Source organism: Ahaetulla prasina, chromosome 2 (assembly GCF_028640845.1).
Source record: "Ahaetulla prasina isolate Xishuangbanna chromosome 2, ASM2864084v1, whole genome shotgun sequence".
NCBI lineage: Eukaryota > Metazoa > Chordata > Lepidosauria > Squamata > Colubridae > Ahaetulla > Ahaetulla prasina.
In genome coordinates this window covers 8,451,062-8,472,502 of record NC_080540.1, presented here as the reverse complement: position 1 = coordinate 8,472,502, position 21,441 = coordinate 8,451,062, and the positions used below count along the sequence as shown (strand labels likewise).

The following is a 21,441-nucleotide window of genomic DNA, read 5'->3' as shown; positions in this document are numbered from 1 at the left end:
TGCGGACCCGAGCAAGCGGTCCCAGTCCAGCCGAACGGTGAAAGCGACATGCCGGCGCCACTCCGCTTTCACCGCTCGCTGACTGCGATCGCTTGGCTCGGGTCCGCAGTAACTCCCGCCAGGCTGTGCCGCCAAGAAACCATTTAAAAGCCCAACTTCTGAAGCACGGAGGAGAAGAAAGAAAGCCCTGGCGGGCTTTTAAATGGTTTCTTGGCACAGCCTGGCGGGAGTTACTGCGGACCCGAGCAAGCGGTCCCAGTCCAGCCGAACGGTGAAAGCGGGCGGCGCTCGGCATGTCGCTTTCACCGCTCGCTGGACTGCGATCGCTTGGCTCGGGTCCGCAGTAACTCCCGCCAGGCTGTGCCGCCAAGAAACCATTTAAAAGCCCAACTTGAAGCACGGAGGAGAAGAAAGCCCTGGCGGGCTTTTAAATGGTTTCTTGGCACAGCCTGGCGGGAGTTACTGCGGACCCGAGCAAGCCGGTCCCAGTCCAGCCGAACGGTGAAAGCGGGCGGCGCTCGGCATGTCGCTTTCACCGCTCGCTGGACTGGGACCGCTTGGCTCAGGTCCGCGCGAACTGCTCAGCCTTGGGCAAATCCGCGGACGATCTCGCCGCCTCTTTGGCGCTCTCAAAGCGGGTTCCAAGTACATCAAGGCGTAGACTCGAGTATAAGCCGAGGGGGCGCTTTTCAGCACAAAAAACGTGCTGAAAAACTCGGCTTATACTCGAGTATATACGGTAATCTGTGAAGTTCTCAATCTTTTAAAAGAAGGAATAAAATAGCTGGGCATAGAGCTCAGAAGAACTAAGAGGGGTGACAGGCACCTTCAGATACCCCAAGCTTAGGCTGAATTAGAGGTTGTAAATTACCAGGGTAACCGTAGCTTAGTTGTCCAGTTTGAAATGTCTTAACTTCCTTCTCTCAGACTGGCAGTGATGGAGAAGACCATCTCTGAATCTGAGAAGAAAGCCAATCAAAGCATCCAGTTTAGCCGTTCTAATTTTTTAACTGTGCCTAAAGAAATGTCATTCTTTCATAGAATTTAGGACTGAGATAAATAGCAATGCAACAATAAATTAAGAGGCAGAAGCTTAACTGCAGCTCACATCATCCAGAGGCACAGAGTAGCCGGATTGATCCACCATCAAACCTGAATTTTTTAATTTTTAATGAGGAGGGAAGTGAAACTGAAGACAACAGATTGGTTATAGATGCAGAATGCACAAGAGACAGATTACAGGTAGTTTAACAATTGTAGTGTGTGAGAAACCCAGCATATATGTGGCGACTTCACCACTGAGCAAGAGTTCAGAAAAGGGCTTTACATTATCTTAGTATTAATTTTATTATTAAACTTATTCACTGCACATCTCACAGTTTGAGGGGACTGAGCATTTTGCCTTGCCCAAATGTTCATAACAACACTATCCACTTTTTCCTTCTCAAAAGCTAAGGATAGTTCTTACACAATGCATTTTTGAAAATGTAACATTTTCCACTAATCATTTTCCCCCCCTCACATCGTCACCAACAAGGGGGATGCATCACAACTTGGTCCTGCTGTCACCCAGCAACTATTAAATAGTCATAAGAAGGCGTCTCCAAAAACACGAGATCACAGCAGGAGTTGCTAATAAACCTGGAGATCCTGTGATCAAACTCAGGATACCATTCCTCCTTAACTCAATATTCCTACAGCTCTTCAACAGGTTCATCTGCAAGGCAGAACAGGTTTTACATGTGAAATTTTACACCGCTTTTTTCCACTGGGCCTTGGGCCTACTTCCTGCACACCCATCGTACATTTTTTGGATATATCCCGGTCATCCCTCATTTTCAGAGCACCCCAACTCCTTAAGACGGTCTGCAGAGTGTTAAGGTAGCAAAACAGAGCAGTTTCTCCCTCTCCCACACAACAGTGATTCAAAAGTAACCACCATTTTGGCCCTGAGGCAGGCGTGGCAAAATGGCAGCTGCTTCCACGAGTACATTGCGTGGCTCATTGGTGAATCCTGGGCACACTGAAAATGATGACTGCTCTCAGGATTACAATCATGCAGCCCAGGAATGTTTCAGTCTACCCTCCTTCTGATTGTGAGATCAGAAAACTTCAAAAAAATAAGGTGGTTTAGGGTGTGAAGCCTGGTGGGGTGGGAGTTTGGCCTAAGGGCTCCAGTGGGAGTGGGGAAAGGCCTGGTGGGGGGAAAGGTTGGGTAGGATCTGTGGGGGCGGGAAAGGTTTGGGGACACAAGATTTGGGAAGCAGAGCACCAGGTGTCTTGGGGAGGCCTAGGGAAGGGAAGCTTGGGCCACGTTTGGACTCCAAGAGCTTTCCCCAATACTGAGGTAGCCACTGTTCCACTTAACGACTCGCACATTTAATGGCAACATCACGGAGAGCAGAGAATAATTAAGCAAAGCAGTCTCATTTAATACAACAGACAACTAATTGGCAGGCCCCATTAGAGTTGTGCATCAATGACTACTTGTAATGGTGGCTGGGGAATTCTGGCACTCAAAAGCGGGAGGACACCAATGTAGAAGTTGGAAACTCCACATGTGGGAATTACATAATCAATACACAAAAAAACACCACCCAAAAGCCTTTTTGAGGAATTTCAGTACTTCTGCAAAAGGAAACATCCAGAATTTTTTTTTTTTTTTGCTGATAATCAGTTGTTGGTAGTGAGCGTTTTTCAAACTAAGATTTTCCATTTTTTTTCTCTCCATCTACCTGTCTTATTCTGAGATGTGTTTACTTAAAAGCATTAGGGCAGAATTCAAATACTGGTAGTCCTTAACTTAATAACAGTTTGCTTAGTGACTATTCAAAGTTACAATGAAAATAGTGACTTATGAGCATTTTTCACTTAGGACCATTGCAGCATCCCTATGGTCATGTGATTTACCTTTGGATTCTTGACAACTGACATTTATAATGTTTGCACTTCCCAGGGTCATGGGATCACCTAACAACCTTTCCAGGGTCATGGGATCAACCTGAAAAAAAGTCAATTGGGAAATCAGATTCATTTAACAATCGTGTTGCTCTTTTAACAATTGCATTGATTCACCTAAACAAACGTGGCAGGAAAAGGGGGCAAAACTCATTCAAAAAATTTCTCACACAGCAACATAACTTTTGGGCTCAATTATGATTGTAAGTAGATTACCGGTAGTCAATTTCTCACCTACAATCCCAATGAGAGATCAGAAATGAAATTCAAGCCTTCTCTAAACTCATCAATTTTTGCCTTGTGTGGATTTCCTTGTGTGCAATAAGAGATGATTTACGCATGAAGTACCGTCCACAGACTGGACATTTGAAAGGTTTCTCCCCTGTGTGTAAACCTACATGACTTAGAAGACTAGACCTACTACTGAAATCTTTTCCACAATCCGGACACTCATATGGTTTCTCTCCTGTATGAGTCCTCTGGTGTACCACCAGGCTGGAATTCCGACTGAAACTTTTCCCACACTCTGGACACTCATATGGTTTCTCTCCTGTGTGAATCCTCTGGTGTATCACCAAGTGAGAATTCTGACTAAAACTCTTCCCACAATCAGAACATTCAAAGGGTTTCTCTCCTGTGTGGGTCCTCTGGTGTATTACCAGGCTGTAATTCTGACTGAAACTCTTCCCACAAATAGGACATTCAAAGGGTTTCTCTCCTGTGTGAGTCCTCTGATGTATCACCAGGTGAGAATTTGTAATGAAACTCTTCCCACAATCAGGACAATCATACAATTTCTCCCCTGTGTGAGTCCTCTGGTGTATCACCAGGTTGGAATTCTGACTGAAACTTTTCCCACAGTCAGGACATTCAAAGGGTTTCTCTCCTGTGTGAGTCCTCTGGTGTATCACCAGGTTGAAATTCTGACTGAAACTTTTCCCACAGTCAGGGCATTCAAAGAGCTTCTCTCCTGTGTGAGTCCTCTGATGTTTCACCAGGGTGGAATTCTGACTGAAACTTTTCCCACAATCGGGACACTCAAAGGGTTTCTCTCCTGTGTGAGTCCTCACATGTCTCATGAGGTGGGAATTTCCAATGAAACTCTTCCCACAATCAGGACAGTCGTATGATTTCTCCCTGTTGTGAGTTCTCTGATGTATTACCAAGTTGCTGTGCATGTCAAAGCTTTCATCACATTGGGAAAATATGTAGGGCTTTTGTTCTGTCTGGGTCCCTCCATCAACCACAAGGGAGCAGTTCTGACTAAAGTTTTTGCCACATTCAGAATATTTATATGGCTTTTCTCCAATGTGGATCATGTTCTCCATAATCAGCTGTGACTTGCAATTTGTTCCTTTCTCACAACAGTCAGATTTATGAAGCTTTTCCACCACCGATATTGAAGAGGTCAAAAATACGTGTGATCCTTGTTGGATGGAACTTTGATTCGAAGTAGTTTCTTCCTCACAGGGTGAAGCCTGCATTACGTCTGCCCTATGTGACCATCTAATTAACCTTTTACTTCACACTGGCTTCCAGATATTTCCCACTTTTTCTGAATGGAAAAATAATCTCCTGTGATCTTTTTGTATATTGTTTCCTTGAGTTCTGCTTAAATTACTTATTCCAGCTCAAAAAATCTTCTTGTTGATTTTCTATCCTTTGTCTCTTAGCTTCTGGGGAAGGAGAAGAATTATGTGGTTTTCTGAAGGAAATGGAAAATAACTTTGCTTTCCTTTTCAACATTGCTTGCTATTCTTGGTTGACCGGAGTGCTCTTATTGGCATCCTCTTTGTCTGTAAGAGGCAAAGAAAAGTGTAACTTTAACTATTTATAAGATGGTTGCAGATGTGAGAAAAAGGATACATTACATTGAAAAGCAAACATGCCACAATATTAGAATAACTTCCTACATTAATTATGATTGATAGATTAGAGAGATCCAAGTTCAAATACCCATTCACTCATGAAATTCTCTTATTGACTTGTGTCAAATCATAAATTCTTAGTACTGTAAAGGGTTATATTCAAGATATATTTGATGATAACCTGTCAGCTTTGGAAGCCACACTAGGCCGAAGGCTTCCACACACGACCACCCTCCTCCCCTCCTTTCCCATAGAGGAGAATGTGGCAGTGTATGGCTTCCAAAGTTGACAGGTTATCATCAAATTTATCTTGAGGTGCTGGGGATAGATTATACAATTGTAGATATGTGCATACAGAGAGATGTACAAATACACACACCTATAAAGGGATATATGTAGAAAAGCCACGTGTTCTCAGACAGAAAAATGTTTTGCCCATTGAAGTCCTGAGCTCCAAGTAAAGGCAGAAAATACCACCCACAACCATTCTGGTGACATCCCAATTCAAGCAGTCCTCACTTACTTACAGCATTTGGGATTGGCATCTACATCACTGATCATGAGCATAATATCACGTGACAGTGCCAACTTACATCTGCTCCTCTGCAGTTGTTAAGCAAATCACTGGGGGTTGTAAAAGTCAATTTCACATGATTGTCACTTGCCTGCAGAAGCTGTGAATGCTCCAACACTGGAAAAATTTAAGAAAATGTTGGATAACCATTTGTCTGAAATGGTGTAGGGTGTCCTGCCTGGACAGGGGGTTGGACTAGAAGGCCTGCAAGGTCCCTTCCAACTTTGTTGTTGTTGTTGTTATTACTTGCAACTTCCTGCCAGCATCCCCACTGATTTTCCTTGACAGAATCTAGCTGGGAAGATCACAAATGGGGATCATGAGTGTGGGATGCTGTAACCATCATAAATGTTCACCGGTTGGCAGGACCCAAACCAAACAGGCCAACTTGCTCCCGGCCTCCCTTCCAACCTGTCCTCAACTTACCTTCCAGATGCTGCTTTGACCCTTGGAAGAGTACAAAAGCCACCCTGCACATCACCCTCCTCCCATGGGTGAGCAGGAAGAGGAAATTCCTTTGAGTTTCTTGGCTCCTCCTATCCTTTCTAGCAATAAAAGTAACTTGATGGTTTTAACTCCTTTAAACTCAACCACAGATGCTGCTACTGTATTGTTGGCTTTCTAGGCACAGATGTTGCCTTCATGATTGCCATCTCCTGATAGGAGGTGGAAAAACAAGCTTGTCCCATATCTACCTAAAGGCATTTGCAAGACATTTTCGGTGATTACATGCCTGACTCCTAACAACTTGCTTTTGCAACTGACCCCAGTGAAATATGACGCTAATTATCTTCTCAAGATTAGCTACATGCTGAGCCCTAAATGTTCATGAGGTTCTAACAGAATTAAAGAATAAGAATCGGAAGGGACCAACTCTCCAAGCAGGAGATACTATACCATTCCAGACAAATGGCTGTCCAATCTCCTCTTAAAAACCTCCACTGATGGAACACCCACAACTTCTGGAGGCATTGATGGTTCTCATTGAGATGAAATTTTTCCTCAATTCTAGGTTGGATCCCTTTTTGGTAAGTTTCCATCCATTACTTCTCCTGCTCTAAGGCACTTTGGAGAATAAGCCAAGCCCCTCTTTTCTTTGTCAGCCTCCAAATAGATTGCTATCATGTCAGCCCAAGTTGTTTTCTGTGATAAACATATCCAGTTCCTGCAATCTTTCTTTGTATGTTTTAGCCTCCAATCCCCTAATCATCTCTGTTGCTCTTCTTTGAACTCTCTCTAGAATCTCAATCTCTTTTCTGAATCACAGTGACCAAAACTGGATGTAATATTCCAAGTGTAGTCTTACCAGTCAGTATATGCAGAACAAGCACTCATGTGATGTTTGTGCAGATTCTCAGTCATCCAGGTCATGGTTACCTCAAAAATGCTTTTTCAAGAGGCAACTGGACTTCCTTCATTTTTCCTTGACGATGTTTCGCTTCTCATCCAAGAATTTTCTTCAGAACCATCTTCAAGGAAAAACAAAGTGCAGCTGTCTCTTGATAGAGTAGCTTTGGGACCTCACGTGCTCTTCATACTATCCCACTGTTGATGCAGACTAGGACTTCATTGGCTTTGTCTACAGCTGCAGCCCACTGCTAGTTCATACTTAGGGTGACTGTCCACTGGAAGTCCTAGATTCCGTTCACAGTTACTGCTGTTGAGCCAGGGTCAAGGTTAAGGACTTTTTTTTTTTTTAAAAGGAGAACTATCGGGGCAAAATGTTCATCTGAATGTTCATTCTTTCTTTTCCTAATATCCTATGCCAAGGAACTTTTAATATGTGGGAGAATGTGTGGGCAATGCCCTTGGCATTAAACTTACTGAACTGTTTTGCATTAAAAATGATCAATCCAGACAGTGATTTATCCTTTTGAATTGCTTTAAAAAACCCTGGACAAAATAGCATCATATAATGCACCAGGCTGAAGTTAGTCGGCTCTGATGTGCCCGAGATTTACATTATGTTAAAATACTTAAATATTTACAGAAACTGAAAGCTATGGAGAGACTCGGAGAAATTCCATACCTATGACCTGCCTTCCATTGAGGACCTGTATACTGCACGAATCAAGAAGAGGGCCGTGAAAATATTTACAGACCCCTCGCATCCTGGACATAAACTGTTTCAACTCCTACCCTCAAAACGACGCTATAGAGCACTGCACACCAGAACAACTAGACACAAGAACAGTTTTTTCCCGAAGGCCATCACTCTGCTAAACAAATAATTCCCTCAACACTGTCAGACTATTTACTGAATCTGCACTACTATTAATCTTCTCATAGTTCCCACCACCAATCTCTTTCCATTTATGACTGTATGACTATAACTTGTTGCTGGCAATCTTTATGATTTATATTGATATATTGACCATCAATTGTGTTGTAAATGTTGTACCTTAATGAAGGTATCTTTTCTTTTATGTATACTGAGAGCATATGCACCAAGACAAATTCCTTGTGTATCCAATCACACTTGGCCAATAAAAATTCTATTCTATTCTATTCTATTCTATTCTATTCTATTCTATTCTATTCTATTCTATTCTATTCTATTCTATTCTATTCTATTCTATTCTATTCTATTCTATTCTATTCTATGACAGACATGAAATTGGGAGGAAACTGAAAATTGGAAAGGGGAGATGGTAATGGAATAACCTAGGACTATGATGGAGAACCTATGTCACGCGTGCCCAAAGTGGCACGTGAAGCCATGTCGCCTGGCACGTGCGACCTTGCCTGTTTGTCTTCTGGGTTTCTGGCACGCATGCGCGTGCAATGATCAGCTGTCCTTCACACGCGGCAGCGCCAAGAACTGGCCTGCACATGCCCACTATCCAGCTGATCGTCAGGCATGCATACGCGCTAGAACCCGGAAGTTCGGCTTTTCCGGACTGCAGCCCCGACGAGCGCGTGCACAACCTTTCCATGCAACCCTTTTGGTACTCAGTGCTGAAAAGGTTCACCATAACTGACCTAGGAAGAGGAAGGATTGGCTGGATACAATATAAACAAACAATCTCCAAACGGCATCTTATCCCAACAACTGAAGCCTCTTTGGAGCTCAACCAACCTGCCTCTTGCGCACACCAGTCTCTCTTCCCCAAAATGCTGTGCCGGCAGTTCTTAGAGCTCCCAGGCCTCTCCCTTGACCTGAGAATCTTTTATCTTTCTAATTATTTCACAGAAGCCTCTTCATCTCTTTGCAAAGCTGTTTGCAAAGAGCTTCTTTTTCAGGGTAGATTATATTATTATTATTATTATTATTATTATTTATTATATTTGTATACCGCCCATCTCCCGAAGGACTCAGGGCGGTTCACAGTCAAAAACAACAGAAAAACATATAATACATAAAAAGCTAAAAGAATAGACAGTTAAATTCAATTGATGCTCTAACTTTTAAATACAAATTTAAAACCTCATTTAAACCCTTTTTTTTAAAATCCCAAGTTTAAAACTACGTTCAAGCTAGTCCTGCTCTTCGAAACAGCAGCGTCTTCAGCTCACGGCGGAAGGACTTGAGATCGGGAGTTGACGAAGCCCAGAGGAAGCTCGTTCCAGAGGTAGGGGCCCCACAGAGAAGGCCCTCCCCTAGAGGTCGCCAGCCGACATTGTTTAGCTGACGGTATCCGGAGGCCCTCTCTGTGAGCGCACTGGTCGGTGAGAGGCTAATGGTGGCAGTAGGCGGTCCCGTAAATATCCGGTCCTAGGCCATGGGCGTTTTAAAGGTGATAACAAGTACCTTGAAGTGAACCCGGAAGACCACTGGGAGCCAGTGCAGATTACGCAGGAGGGTGTCACATGGGAGCCAAAGGTGCTCCCTCTATCACCCAGCGCAGCCGCATTCTGGACCAGTTGGAGTCTCCGGGTACCCTTCAAGGGGAGCCCCATGTAGAGAGCATTACAGTAGTCCAGGCGGGATGTAACCAGGGCATGAGCAACCGTGCATAAGGCAGCCCGATCCAGAAAGGAACGTAACTGGCGTATCAGGCGAACCTGATGAAAAGCTCCCCTGGTGACGGCTATCATATGATCTTCAAAAGACAGCCGTGCATCCAGGAGGACGCCCAGATTACGAGCCCTTTCCGTGGGGGCCAATAGTTCGCCCCCAATGGTCAGTGATGGAATTAGTTGACTGTACCGGGCCGCCGGCATCCACAGCCACTCGGTCTTGGTGGGATTAAGTCTGAGTCTGTTCCTCCCCATCCAAACCCGTACGGCCTCCAGGCACTGGGACATCATTTCAACAGCCTCGTTGGGGTGGTTAGGGGTGGAAATATAGAGCTGGGTATCATCAGCGTATAGATGACAACTCACCCCAAAACCACGGATGATCTCACCCAGCGGCTTCATATAGATGTTGAACAGAAGAGGCGAGAGAACCGACCCCTGAGGCACCCCACATAAGAGGCGCCTTGGGGTCGATCTCTGTCCTATGTCTGTCTTATATAACCCATATAAGAAATAAAAACTGAAAATGTCCGCAGACAGGGCTGTTCACTAACATGGGTAGGGAGAAAGAGGGATGCAGCAGTCACCAGAAAGGGAATCTGGGCATGTTAAGAGAGGCAGATTCAGGTGCTGCATCTCCAAGCAAGCCCACCTGGACAGGGCTGCCCATTTGGCCAAACCCACCTGGATGCCTCTCGGGTCTCCATCACCCGCCATTCAGATGCCACTGGGCTCCTCCTAGCAGGGATCCCACCTTCGGAGGGGGCCCCTCCAGCCACGATCCCTCTGAGCCCAGATCCTCTCCCTCCCCTCCAGACCCCGGGAGGCAGATCCTCTCCAACAGCCAGAGGGGAAGGTGGAAACGGTGGTGCCCAACCTTCCCCAACACCAGGCGGCCTCACCCTGGGAGCCGACCTGCACCAAATGCGGGGCTTTGGGGAAGGAGGGGGGGGGGCTAGGAAGGAGGATTTTAAGGGGACCGGAGAGCCATTCGCAGAAGCAGCAACCGAGGAAAAGGAGAAGCGGCGGTGCAGCGGTTCCCACGGAGCAGAAAACCTTGCAAGGAAAGGCGGAGGGTCCGAAGGGGAAGGGGGGCAACTGGGGAAACCCCCACCTCCTCTCCTTCCCTCCCCAAAGAATCCCTCCTCCTCCTTGCCCCCCCCGCCCCCTCCCCCTCTCGCAGCGCCCTTGCCCACCTGGCGCCCCTCCCCGAGAGGGGATCTCCGCAGCCCTGACTTAAAAGCCGTAGGGAGAGCAGAATGGGAAGGAGGAGGGACAGGAAACTGGGTTCCCGGCCCCTATTTTTCCCTCTTTCCTGCCTCCTCTCTAGGCGCAAAACGAAACCTCTCTGCGTTTAACCCCTTCGTTGGAGCCGCTGCCGGGAGAAGGTGACTGGGGCGTCCGGCAAGCAATGCCAAAGACAGTCACCCCACCCCCCCAAGGAAAGCCCAAAAGATCAAAAACAAGGATCGAGATTGAAAAAGGTAATTGCATATGCTAACCTGCGCCTCTAAATGCAAAGTAGGAATTCATCGCTCTTTTCTGACTAACAAATTGCATTAAAATGCATAACTAACTGTGTGCCAAAAATGCCATCCGATTTTTGGCTCTCATAAATGCACACCGCTCTCCTCCCAAAAATATGGAAGAACCCCTTGTTCTGAGTAGAAGGATCCATTTCCTGCCTTCCTTCTCCTGTGTTAAGGGTTTTTTCATCTCTAAAATGAAGCTGCACCCAAACAACAACTTGATTCCCCCTTTCCACCAATAGAGTTACATGTTCCCCAAGGATAAAAGGAGCCAAAAGACAGCACAACAATCACAGATCACAGCCTAATTGAGGGAATTTCGTGCAACCTCCTTTCCTAACTGCTCTCAGCATTTGCAGCAATTTTCAGAGATATCAAATGGAGAGGGATCATGAAAATCAAGGGGAAGTCACAAGGTACATTATTTTCCTCTTGTTTGATTGGCAACAACATATTTAACTTTTTAGTGCTGAGAGAGGTTTCAAGGGCTCTTACTTATTTTCACCATTATTATTTGGTTGCTAATTGCACTGAAGCTCCCTACTGTTTATAGTTTGGAGTGTCACAAAGACAAGCTTTGGGAGAAGCACCAAGGATGTTCTCAAGATTTCTGTTGACAGCTTCCTCATAATTTTGGAAGTCTACTGCTTCAAAACATGCCTTTAAAGGAAAAGTAATAGTATTGTGCAAACGTTTTAAGCCATCATTAGGTTTGTTTTAGCAAAGTTTTAATGACCATAATTATTTTTCCATCTTTATATTAAGGTTCAAATAGGAAATACAAGAAATATGTATATAAAATGGAAACAAACAAAAAATCGCGGAACAAAATGGCTTCTTCAGGGAATAGTCAGCATTTATTGTGAACTACCTTGGCTCTAAGCACTTCTGGAACTCTTTGGGAGAGACTGTTCTGAAGTTTTCTGTGGTTATTTTCTGGTATATTATACCAGGCTTCTTTTAGCACATCCCAGAGTTATTCTTTAGATTTAGGTTGTCTTATTTCTTTCTCTATCCAACTGATCCCATACAGTGTTCATGATATTCAGATCTGAACTCTGTGGAAACCAATCTATCACTGTATTTTATCAGCTCTCTTTCTCTCTAAATATCCCTTCACTGCAGGAACAGTGTGCTTAGGACTGTTATCATGCTGAAAAATAAACCCATTCCCAACCAGGCCCTTTCCGGAAGGAATGGCATGACGAATTAAAACCTGTCTGTACTTTCCAGGGTTCATGATCCCATCAATATTGCCAATACCGCTTGCAGAAATGTAGCTCCAAACCAAGACAGATGCTGCACCATGTTTCCCTGAAGGCTACAACACTCCTGTATCTCTCTCTCTCCAACTCTTCTCACATATTGTTGACAATTGGATTGTCAACAAAAATTTCAATCTTGGATTCATCATTCCATAACATTCTTTTTTACTGATCCTTAGTTCAGTTTTTGCCTTTTCATCCTGTTCCTTCTGTAAAAGTTGTGTCTTGGCTGCTACCCACCCACAAAAACCATTCCTGATAGGGCTTCTTCAGACTGTAGAAGGATCAACTTGGTATCCCAGTTAAGCTGCCAGATGCTGAGCCGGGTCCTTAGTGAATTTCCAGATCAGAATTTGAAAGTTTCCTTGGCCTTCCAGTGAACGGCTTGCTTCCAGAAGTTGTGGGGGCTCCATCAATGAAGGTTTTTAGGTGGAGATTGGATAGCCAGTGGTCCAGAATGGTATAGGGTTTCCTGCTTGGAGTTCTTTCCAACTTTTATTCTGTAAGAACTTCATGAACTTTTAGGGCTCGGCACGTAGCTAATCTTCACAAGGTAAGTGGTGTCCGATTTCCCTATTTTACTTGGCTCAGTTGGAATGATAGGTTGCTAGGAATCAAAAAATGACTTGATAGCATGTAACCAGTGAAAACATCTTGCAAACGCCTTAGGTAGAGACAGGACAAGCCAGTTTTTTGGCCTCCTGTTCCGAGATGGCAGTCAGATAAGCAGCTTCTGTGACTAAAAAGCCAATAATATAATAGTGGCATCTGATGGAGCTAAAAGGAATTAAAACATCAAGTACTGCATTGCTAGAAAGGATGGGGGAGGAGAAGCAGAAGGGAATGTCTGGCTCACTCATGGGAGGAATATGGTGTGCAGAGTGGCTCTTGTGCACTTCCAAGGGAAGAGCAGCAACTGGAAGGTGAGTTAAGGACAAGTTGGAGGAGTGAAAAGAGCATTATTTCAGGGTCTCCTCCTTGTGCAGGGTGAGCATTTCTCAGCATTGCATGGTCTGACCTTGGGGTGAATTTGCTGGGATGTCGACTCCTGGGAACATTGGCAACTGTCTTGAATGTTGTAGGGACAACTTTCAGGCTGAAAACATCAATTTTCTACATATATACATATTTGCAGATGTGTGTATTTGTACTGCCTTCTGTATGCATCTATCTACAATTGTATAATCCATTCCCAGTACGTCTAGATATATTTCATAATAACCCTTTGCGGTGCTAAGAATTTGTTTTTACCCAAATTATTAATTCATTAAAATGTAAAATACAAAAATTTTGATCCCAACAACACATATAACATCAAAGTTTCATTTTTTTCAAGGTCTTTATCCACTAAAAGAAAACTTTCTGGTTTCATCTTTATATTCCCTTTAAGAATTTTCTATATTAAAATGTGAATCCTTTTCCAATATTTCTTTGGCACATGTCCACCATAAATGATAAAATATCTTATTTACATTTCCAACATTCAAGGTGCCTTATACATTCTTCAGAATTTCTTCAACGTTAGATACCAAACTCATAAAACCATTTGGTATAGAGCTTCCTGCCTGAGCAGGGGGTTGGACTAGAAGATCTCCAAGGTCCCTTCCAATTCTGTAATTCTGTTATATTCTTCCATTGTTCACGGATTATATTACATCCAAAGTTCTTTGCCCACTGAATCATACAATGCTTTACATACTCATTTTGCAAGTTCAGTGTCATGGTTCCAAGTAAGAACCTCAACCAATGAAGACTCCAAGGCAGGCAATTCCATCCCCTGCACCCACATATCCATCACACAATCCAAACACTCCACCATCCCAACTGGAGACATTCCCCAGTCGCCTATCCAGGTGCAGACTGAATGTCCTTGACTCCCAGAGAAAAGAATGTTGTTACGGCTATATATCTCAACCAGCTCACAATCCCCGCTCTTGATTTCTCAGACACTAAATCTGGCAGGCTTTAAGATCCAAAAGAAAAGATGGGCCCCAGGGCTGACATTCAATTTCAATAGTAGTTTATAAACCATAGCAATAATATTTTCAACAATTCATTTCCAATTCATTTTTCACAAAATCATATCCATAGCTCTTTTGATCTAGTTCAATTCTTTCTTTCCATTGTAAACGGATAAATCAGTGGCAAATATCCTTCTGATTCCAACTCTTCTTTAGATTTGAGGATAGGGTCACAATAATTGAACGATATTATTTGACCATAAATCCACCAAACTTAGAAATGTCCATCTGCCATACTTTATATTGAGTTACAGTTACAACATTTGAAGTGTGAAAGAGAAATAGCATGTTTGGTAAAACATTTATCTGAATTACAGAGATTCTCCCCAATAATTGCAGTATGAAGAATTTGTGATTGACTACAAATGTATTTCATGATTGAATGTATATTTGAACTTGGATCTCAGTAATCTTCAATGAGTCAAATGAATCGTAATTAACATTAGAAGCTATTTCAGCATTGTTGCATGTTTGCTTTTTACTTGTATACTTTTTTCACATCTTCTGCAATCATTTTATAAAGAAACAATTTTAAACTTACACTTTTATTTAATCTTACAGATGAAGAGGATACCAATAAGAGCACTCCGGACAACTGAGAATAACCAGCAACTTTGAAAATGAAAACAAATTGAGCCTTCAGAAAAGCACTCAGTTCTTCTCTTTCCCCAGCTGGTGAGAGACAAAGGGGAGACAATCAAGAAGAGATTTCAAACTGGAAAAAGTAGAGGATGCAGAACTCAACAATAGATTACATGAAAAGGTCAAAGGAGATTATTTTTTCCATTAGGAAAAAGAGGGAAATATCTAGAGGTGAGTGAGGAGGAAAAAGACAATTGGATAGCCACTAAAGGTAGACAGTAATGCAGGCCTTGCCCTGTGAGGAAGGAAACAGTAGCTTGAATTAAAGCTCCATGCAACAAAAGATCACATGTATTTTTGAACTTTTCAAGAACATCAGTGGTGGAAAAGCTCCATAGATGTGCCTATTGTGGGAAAAGCACACATAGCAAATCATATACTATGCATAACAGGATCCACACTGGAGGAAAGCCATACAAATTCTCCGAATGTGGGAAAAGATTTAGTTAGATCAGCTCCCTTGTGGTTCATGAAAGGACCCACACAGGAGAGAAGTCCTATAGCTGCTCCCATTGCAGTAAATGCTTTTGCAGGCATGGCGATATGGTAATACATCAGAGGACTCACACGAGGGGAAAACCCTTTGAATTTGCTAAGGTTGTGGGAAAACTTTCAGTCAGAATTCCGACCTCCTGATATACTAGAGGATGGACACAGGAAAGAAATCATATAACTGTCCTTATTGTGGGAAAGGTTTCATTGCAAATTCCCAGCTGGTGATACACCAGAGGACTCACACAGGAGAAAAACCCTTTGAATGTCCTAATTGTGGCAAACGTTTCAGTCGGATTTCAAGCCTGGCGACACACAAAATGACTCACACAGAAGAGAAACCCTTTGAATGTTTTGATTGTGGCAAACGTTTTAGTTGGAATTCTCATTTGGTTAAACACCAGAGGACACACACAGGAGAGAAACCCTTTGAATGTCCTGATTGTGGGAAAGGTTTCAGTGAGAATTCTAACTTGGTAAACCACCAGAGGGCTCACACAGGAGAGAAACCCTTTGAATGTCTTCATTGTGGCAGAAGTTTCAGTCAGAATTCCAACCTGGCGAAACACCAACGGACTCACACAGGAGAGAAACCCTTTGAATGTCCTGTTTGTGGGAAAGGTTTCAGTCAGAATTCAAGCCTTGTGATTCATCAGAGGACTCACACAGAAGAGAAACCCTTTGAATGTTCTGATTGTGGCAAACTTTTCAGTTTGAATTCCCATTTGGTTAAACACCAGAGGACTCACACAGGAGAGAAACCTTTTGAATGTCCTGATTGTGGGAAAAGTTTCAGTCAAAGATCCAGCTTGGTGGTACACCAGAAGATTCACACAGGGGAGAAATCCTTTGAATGTCCTGATTGTCGGAAAAGTTTCAGTCAGAATTCTGAGCTGGTGAACCATCAGAGGACTCACACAGGAGAAAAACCATTTGAATGTCCTGATTGTGGGAAAAGTTTCAGTCATAATTCCAACTTGGTAAGCCATCAAAGAACTCACACAGGAGAGAAACCCTTTGAATGTCTTCATTGTGGCAGAGGTTTCAGTGAGAATTCCAACCTGGTGACACACCAAAGGACTCACACAGGAGAAAAACCATACAAATGTCCTGATTGTGGGAAAGGTTTCAGTCAGAATTCAAGCCTGGTGAAACACCAGAGGACTCACACAGGAGAGAAACCCTTTGAATGTTCTGGTTGTGGCAAACATTTCAGTTTGAATTCCCATTTGATTAAACATCAAAAGACTCACACAGGAGAGAAACCCTTTGAATATCCTGATTGTGGGAAAAATTTCAGTCAGAATTCTGAGCTGGTGAACCATCAGAGGACTCACACAGGAGAAAAAATATTTGGATGTCCCGATTGTGGGAAAAGTTTCAGTTGGTACTGCAGCCTGGTGAAACACCAGAGGATTCACACAGGAGAGAAACCCTTTGAATGTCCTGATTGTGGGAAAGGTTTCAGTCAGAATTCCAACCTGGTGGAACACCAGAGGACTCACACAGGAGAGAAACCATTTGAATGTTCTGATTGTGGCAAACGTTTCAGTTGGAATTCCAGTTTGGTTAAACATCAAAGGACTCACACAGGAGAGAAACCCTTTGAATGTCCTAATTGTGGGAAAAGTTTCAGTCAAAGGTCCAACTTGGTGGTACACCAGAGGACTCACACAGGGGAGAAACCCTTTGAATGTCCTAATTGTGGGAAACATTTCAGTGAGAATTCCAAACTGGTGAAACACCAGAGGACTCACACGAGAGAAACGATATGAATATCCAGATTGTGGGAAAAGTTTCAGTTGTAATTCTGATCTCGTGAAGCCATACAAGTGTCCAGAGTGGGGGAAAGTTTCACTTACTGTTGTGACCACCAGAGGACTCACACAGGAGAGAAGCCCTTTGAATGTCCTGATTATGGGAAAAGTTTCAGTCACCATTTTAAGCTGGTGAGACACCGGAGGATACATACAGGAGGGAAACCATACAAATGATATGTACGTAATGTAGGTTACACACAGGAGAGAAAGTCAAGGAAATCCACATTAGGCAAAAGTTGATGAATTTAGACAAGATTTAAATTTCATTTTTGATCTGTCATTGGTAGGGTAGGTGAGAAATTGACTATTTAAGTTTTGCCCTGATTTATTTTACTGAAAGATATCTCAGAAGTGAGAAATGAGAAACCCCAAACCTTGAAAACAGAATATGCCCAAACTGAACATAATAATGACCAAACAACTTCTTAGAGCTGTGATGATGAAGCTATGGCACGCGTGCCACAGGTGGCATGCGGAGCCACATTGGTGGGCATGCGAGCATTGTCCTAGCTCAGCTCCGACGTGCATGTGCGCTCCAGCCAGCTAATTTTCGCGCTTTCCAGGCCCACTGGAAGTTGGGAAACAGGCTGTTTCAGGCCTCCGGAGTGCCTCCAGGGGGTGGTGAAGGCCCGTTTTTCACTCTCCCCAGGCTCCAGAGCCTTTCTAGGAGCCTGGGGTGTGTGAAATCAACCTTCCCCCCTCCAGAAGCCAGAAATGGCCCTTTTGCCAACTTTGGAATGCGCGAGGGGAGGGCACATTGAATTTTGCACATGGGCACATGTGTGCGTGACACCCCCATGCTCCCCCAGCTTTTGGCACGCAACGGCAAAAAGGTTAATCATCATTGCCTTAGTGGAAAAAGACAGATGGAAACATGTCACTCATAGAAAAAAACACAAACCTAGTACAAAACCCCTGTCCAAACCAACCCAGTCTGAAGCAGCCCCACTGGTGCTAAGCAAGTGATATCATGGACTCTCACTAGAAGAAAACAGAGAAGAAGCACCATCAAATGTCTTTTAAAAAGTACCACTACCAAATGTGATAGATAGAAAAACACCACAAACCTCCTTAGGGAAAAAAAGGCGAGTGTTGGTGATAGGAGATTCAATTCTCAAGGGAAACTGCCGTCTGTAGACCAGACAGTCAATCCAGAGAGGTATGTTGTCTCCCTGGAGCTAAAATCAAAGATGTGGCTGAGAACCTAACCAAAATAATAAAACCAACAGACTATTACCCCTTTCTACTACTACATGTATGGACGAATGACACAAAAAAGGACTTGAAAACAATATTGAATGATTATGAGCAGCTAGGCAAGAAACTCAAGGACTTAGGTGCACAAGTAGTTTTTTCATTTGTACTGCCAATGAAAGGACAACATCCAGTAAGAGAACAAAGAATTCTAGAAGTGAACCACTGGATAAAGGGTTGGTGTCGCCAAAAATACTTTGGATTCCTGGACCATGGTCAGTACTACTTCCAAGATGGGCTTTTGGCAAAGGATGAGTTGCACCTCACAAAGACTGGAAGAATGTTTTCGGAAAATGACTGACTCAACTTATCAGGAGAACTTTTAACCTTTTTTTTTTTATCAAATTTTATTTTTTCTTTCACACACCCCCACATATTTTATGAACAGAGTATTGACCATATCATATCTTATACAACTTGTCGTATCCAAATACACTTTACATAGTTCCAGTTTCTGTCAAAATGTTCTTTTGTCCTACTTTTTTATCTTATCTTAATACTTCTATACTTATTATATACACAGCATCACCATCCGCCCTCAAATCCTAATTTCTTAACATTATTTCAATTAGTTATCCATTGTTAATTATATATATTCTCTTTTAACTTTCAGATTAATTCGGTCTTTATCCTAATAAATTTAAGCATGTTCGAGGCTGCCTTTCTACCACTTCATTTCCCTTATTTTACAACAATTATTCTTCTCTCCTCTCTTTCTCTTCCCTCCCTTCTTCTATCCTCTTCTACTTTCTTCTTTTCTCCTCTCCTATTCCTTCTCTACCTCCCCTTTCTTTCCCCTCCTCCTCCTTCCTTCCTCCCTTTCTAACTTCTTCTTCTACTCGTTTCCCCTCCCTTTCTTCCTCTCCTTTTCCCTTTCTTCTGTTCCTCTCACTCCTTCCTCCCTTCTCCCCTCCTTCTATCCCTTTAAAAAGCTGCATTTAAGCTAGCCCTGCGCGATGGAACAGAAGAGTCTTCAGCTCGCGGCGAAAAGTCCGGAGGTCGGGGAGTTGATGGAACCCCGGAGGCAGCTCATTCCAGAGGGCAGGAGCCCCCACAGAGAAGGCCCTCCCCCTGGGGGTCGCCAGCCGACATTGTTTGGCCAACGGCACTCTGAGGAGGCCCTCCCTGTGGGAGCGCACAGGTCGATGGGAGGCTACTGGTGGCAGGGATTAGGGGTTTGGAGACTAAAACATATGAAGAATGGTTGCAGGAACTGGGTATGGCTAGTCTAGTGAAGAGAAGGACCAGGGGAGACATGAAAGCAGTGTTCCAATACTTGAGGGACTGCCACATAGAGGAGGGGGGTCAAGCTATTTTCCAAAGCACCTGAAGTCCAGACAAGGAATAATAGATGGAAACTGACCAAGGAGAGATTCAATCTAGAAATGAGGAGGAACTTTCTGACAGTGAGAACAATCAACCAATGGAACATCTTGCCTTCAGAAGTGGTGGGAGCTTCATCACTTGAGACTTTCAAGAAGAGATTGGACTGCCATTTGTCAGAAATGATGTAAGGTCTCCTGCTTGAGCTGGAGGTTGGACTAAACCAGGGGTTTGCAAACTTGGCTCCTTTGAGACTTGTGGACTTTGCTGGCTGAAGAACTCTGGAAGTTCAAGTCCACAAGTCTTAAAGGACCCAAGTTTGCAGACCCCTAGACTAGACCTGTAAGGTCCCTTCCAACTCTGTTAATCTGTTAAATACACATGTGATTAGAGAGAAAAAATGGAAAATATTAATTGGATAAAGGTGTACTGTCTTGGTGGTGTTTTTTTGGTGTTTTTTTTTTTGGTTATTTTTGTGTTTCCCTCTCCACAGGATCCCTCCAAGCTTTGCCCTCTCCCACAGAGTCCCTGTAGGCATTTCCCTCCTCCCCAGGGTCCCCACAGGTGTTTCCTTCCCCATAGAGTCCCCACAGGCCTTTTCCCCACCCACAGGGCCCCCAAAGGCTTTTTTCTTCTGCTGCGTCCCTGCAGCCCTTAGGCCTGACTTTAATCCCACCAGGCCTCACAGCCTCCTCCTCCATAACCTTTGAAGATCTCTGAACCTCAAGTTTGTGAAGAATCCCAGGACACGCATCCCAGGGCCACCTGGCTATGTCCTAGAAGCAGCCGTTATTTTCAGTGTGCCTAAGATTCAACCCTGGGCCATGTGATGCATTTGTGGAAGCAGCTGCCATTTTGTTACATCTGCCTCAGGGCCAAAATGGCGGCTGCTTCCGAGTCATTGTCACGTGGGGAGAGGGAGAAACTGCTCTGTTTCGCTACCTTAACACTGTGGAAACTGCATTAAGGGATTGTGGGTGCACTGAAAATGATGGCTGCCTCCAGGAGGTCTCCAAAAGTTCAGTGTTTGATGAGTGAGGGACGTGTAGAGATAGGCACAAGGCCCAATGAAAAAAGCAATGTAAAATTTCAAATGAAAAGGCTATTCTCTCTTGCAGATGAATCTGATGGAGAAGAGCTGTAGGAATATTGAGTTGAGGAGAAAAAAGAACCTGGCTTTGATAGGATTTCCATGTTTATTAGCAACTCCTGCTTTGATCTTATTTTCTTGCTGAGTGATAGCAGCACTCCGACATATCTATTGTATCCACTTGGTGGTGGCGATGTGAGGAAAAAATTGAACGGAGGAAAATCTTTTCATTTTGTTGTGTCTTGTCCGCTCTCACCGCAGCCGGGGTCTGCTTATCTGCTCCCGAACACGGAGGAATGTATGCCTCCCGGCCCCAGCCCTGGCTCCATGCCCAAGCAGGCTGCAGAGGAGGGAGCATCCCCCGGCCCCAGCCCTGGCTCCATGCCCAGGCAAACGGAGAAGCTAGACCCCTCCCCCTCCTCCACAGCATGTGAGCCTGAGGAAAGTTAACTTCCAACAGCTGATTGGAGTGACCCTCGCATCAGAAGATTGGATAGGCGGAGGCAACAGAAGGAAAGGAGGGGCAGGCCTTAATGAGTGCTGAGTCATGAAGCCACACCCCATGGCCTATATAAAGGATCTGCTTTCTGGCAGTCTTTGAGTCAGGCAAAGTCAAACTTATCTTGCTGAAGTCACTTACTGGTC

General features: G+C 43.9%; 2 protein-coding genes across 8 annotated transcripts; one reads left to right on the top strand and one right to left on the bottom strand.

Annotated features, from left to right (window-relative positions):
- Positions 1 to 730: 730 nt before the first annotated feature.
- On the bottom strand, positions 731 to 10,675 carry LOC131193129 (zinc finger protein OZF-like). Of its 6 annotated transcripts, none has more exons than XR_009153849.1 (3): positions 10,557 to 10,674; positions 2,911 to 4,754; positions 731 to 1,717 (listed from the first exon to the last, which is right to left on the bottom strand). XR_009153849.1 is itself a non-coding variant. In XM_058173016.1 (3 exons), exon 2 carries the CDS (start codon positions 4,440 to 4,442, stop codon positions 3,225 to 3,227), a length of 1,218 nt encoding a protein of 405 aa, XP_058028999.1. In that variant the 5' UTR covers positions 4,443 to 4,754; positions 10,557 to 10,675; the 3' UTR covers positions 731 to 3,001; positions 3,193 to 3,224. The 6 variants fall into 6 exon arrangements, 5 of the variants coding, with proteins under 5 accessions (XP_058028999.1, XP_058028994.1, XP_058028998.1 ...); XM_058173016.1 differs by having other exon boundaries at positions 731 to 3,001; positions 3,193 to 4,754; positions 10,557 to 10,675; XM_058173011.1 differs by having other exon boundaries at positions 731 to 4,754.
- A 37-nt stretch (positions 10,676 to 10,712) lies between these two features.
- On the top strand, positions 10,713 to 20,682 carry LOC131193119 (zinc finger protein OZF-like). 2 transcript variants are annotated; one of them, XM_058172979.1, is made up of 2 exons: positions 10,713 to 10,844; positions 14,737 to 20,682. In XM_058172979.1, exon 2 carries the CDS (start codon positions 15,465 to 15,467, stop codon positions 17,082 to 17,084), a length of 1,620 nt encoding a protein of 539 aa, XP_058028962.1. In that variant the 5' UTR covers positions 10,713 to 10,844; positions 14,737 to 15,464; the 3' UTR covers positions 17,085 to 20,682. The 2 variants fall into 2 exon arrangements, with proteins under 2 accessions (XP_058028962.1, XP_058028963.1); XM_058172980.1 differs by lacking the exon at positions 10,713 to 10,844 and adding an exon at positions 11,042 to 11,305.
- Positions 20,683 to 21,441: the final 759 nt, after the last annotated feature.

Excerpts from the sequence above, each read along its gene's own strand:
- LOC131193119 (XM_058172979.1), top strand. The coding sequence starts at position 15,465 with ATGGACACAGGAAAGAAATCATATAACTGTCCTTATTGTGGGAAAGGT.
- LOC131193129 (XM_058173016.1), bottom strand. The coding sequence starts at position 4,442 with ATGCAGGCTTCACCCTGTGAGGAAGAAACTACTTCGAATCAAAGTTCC.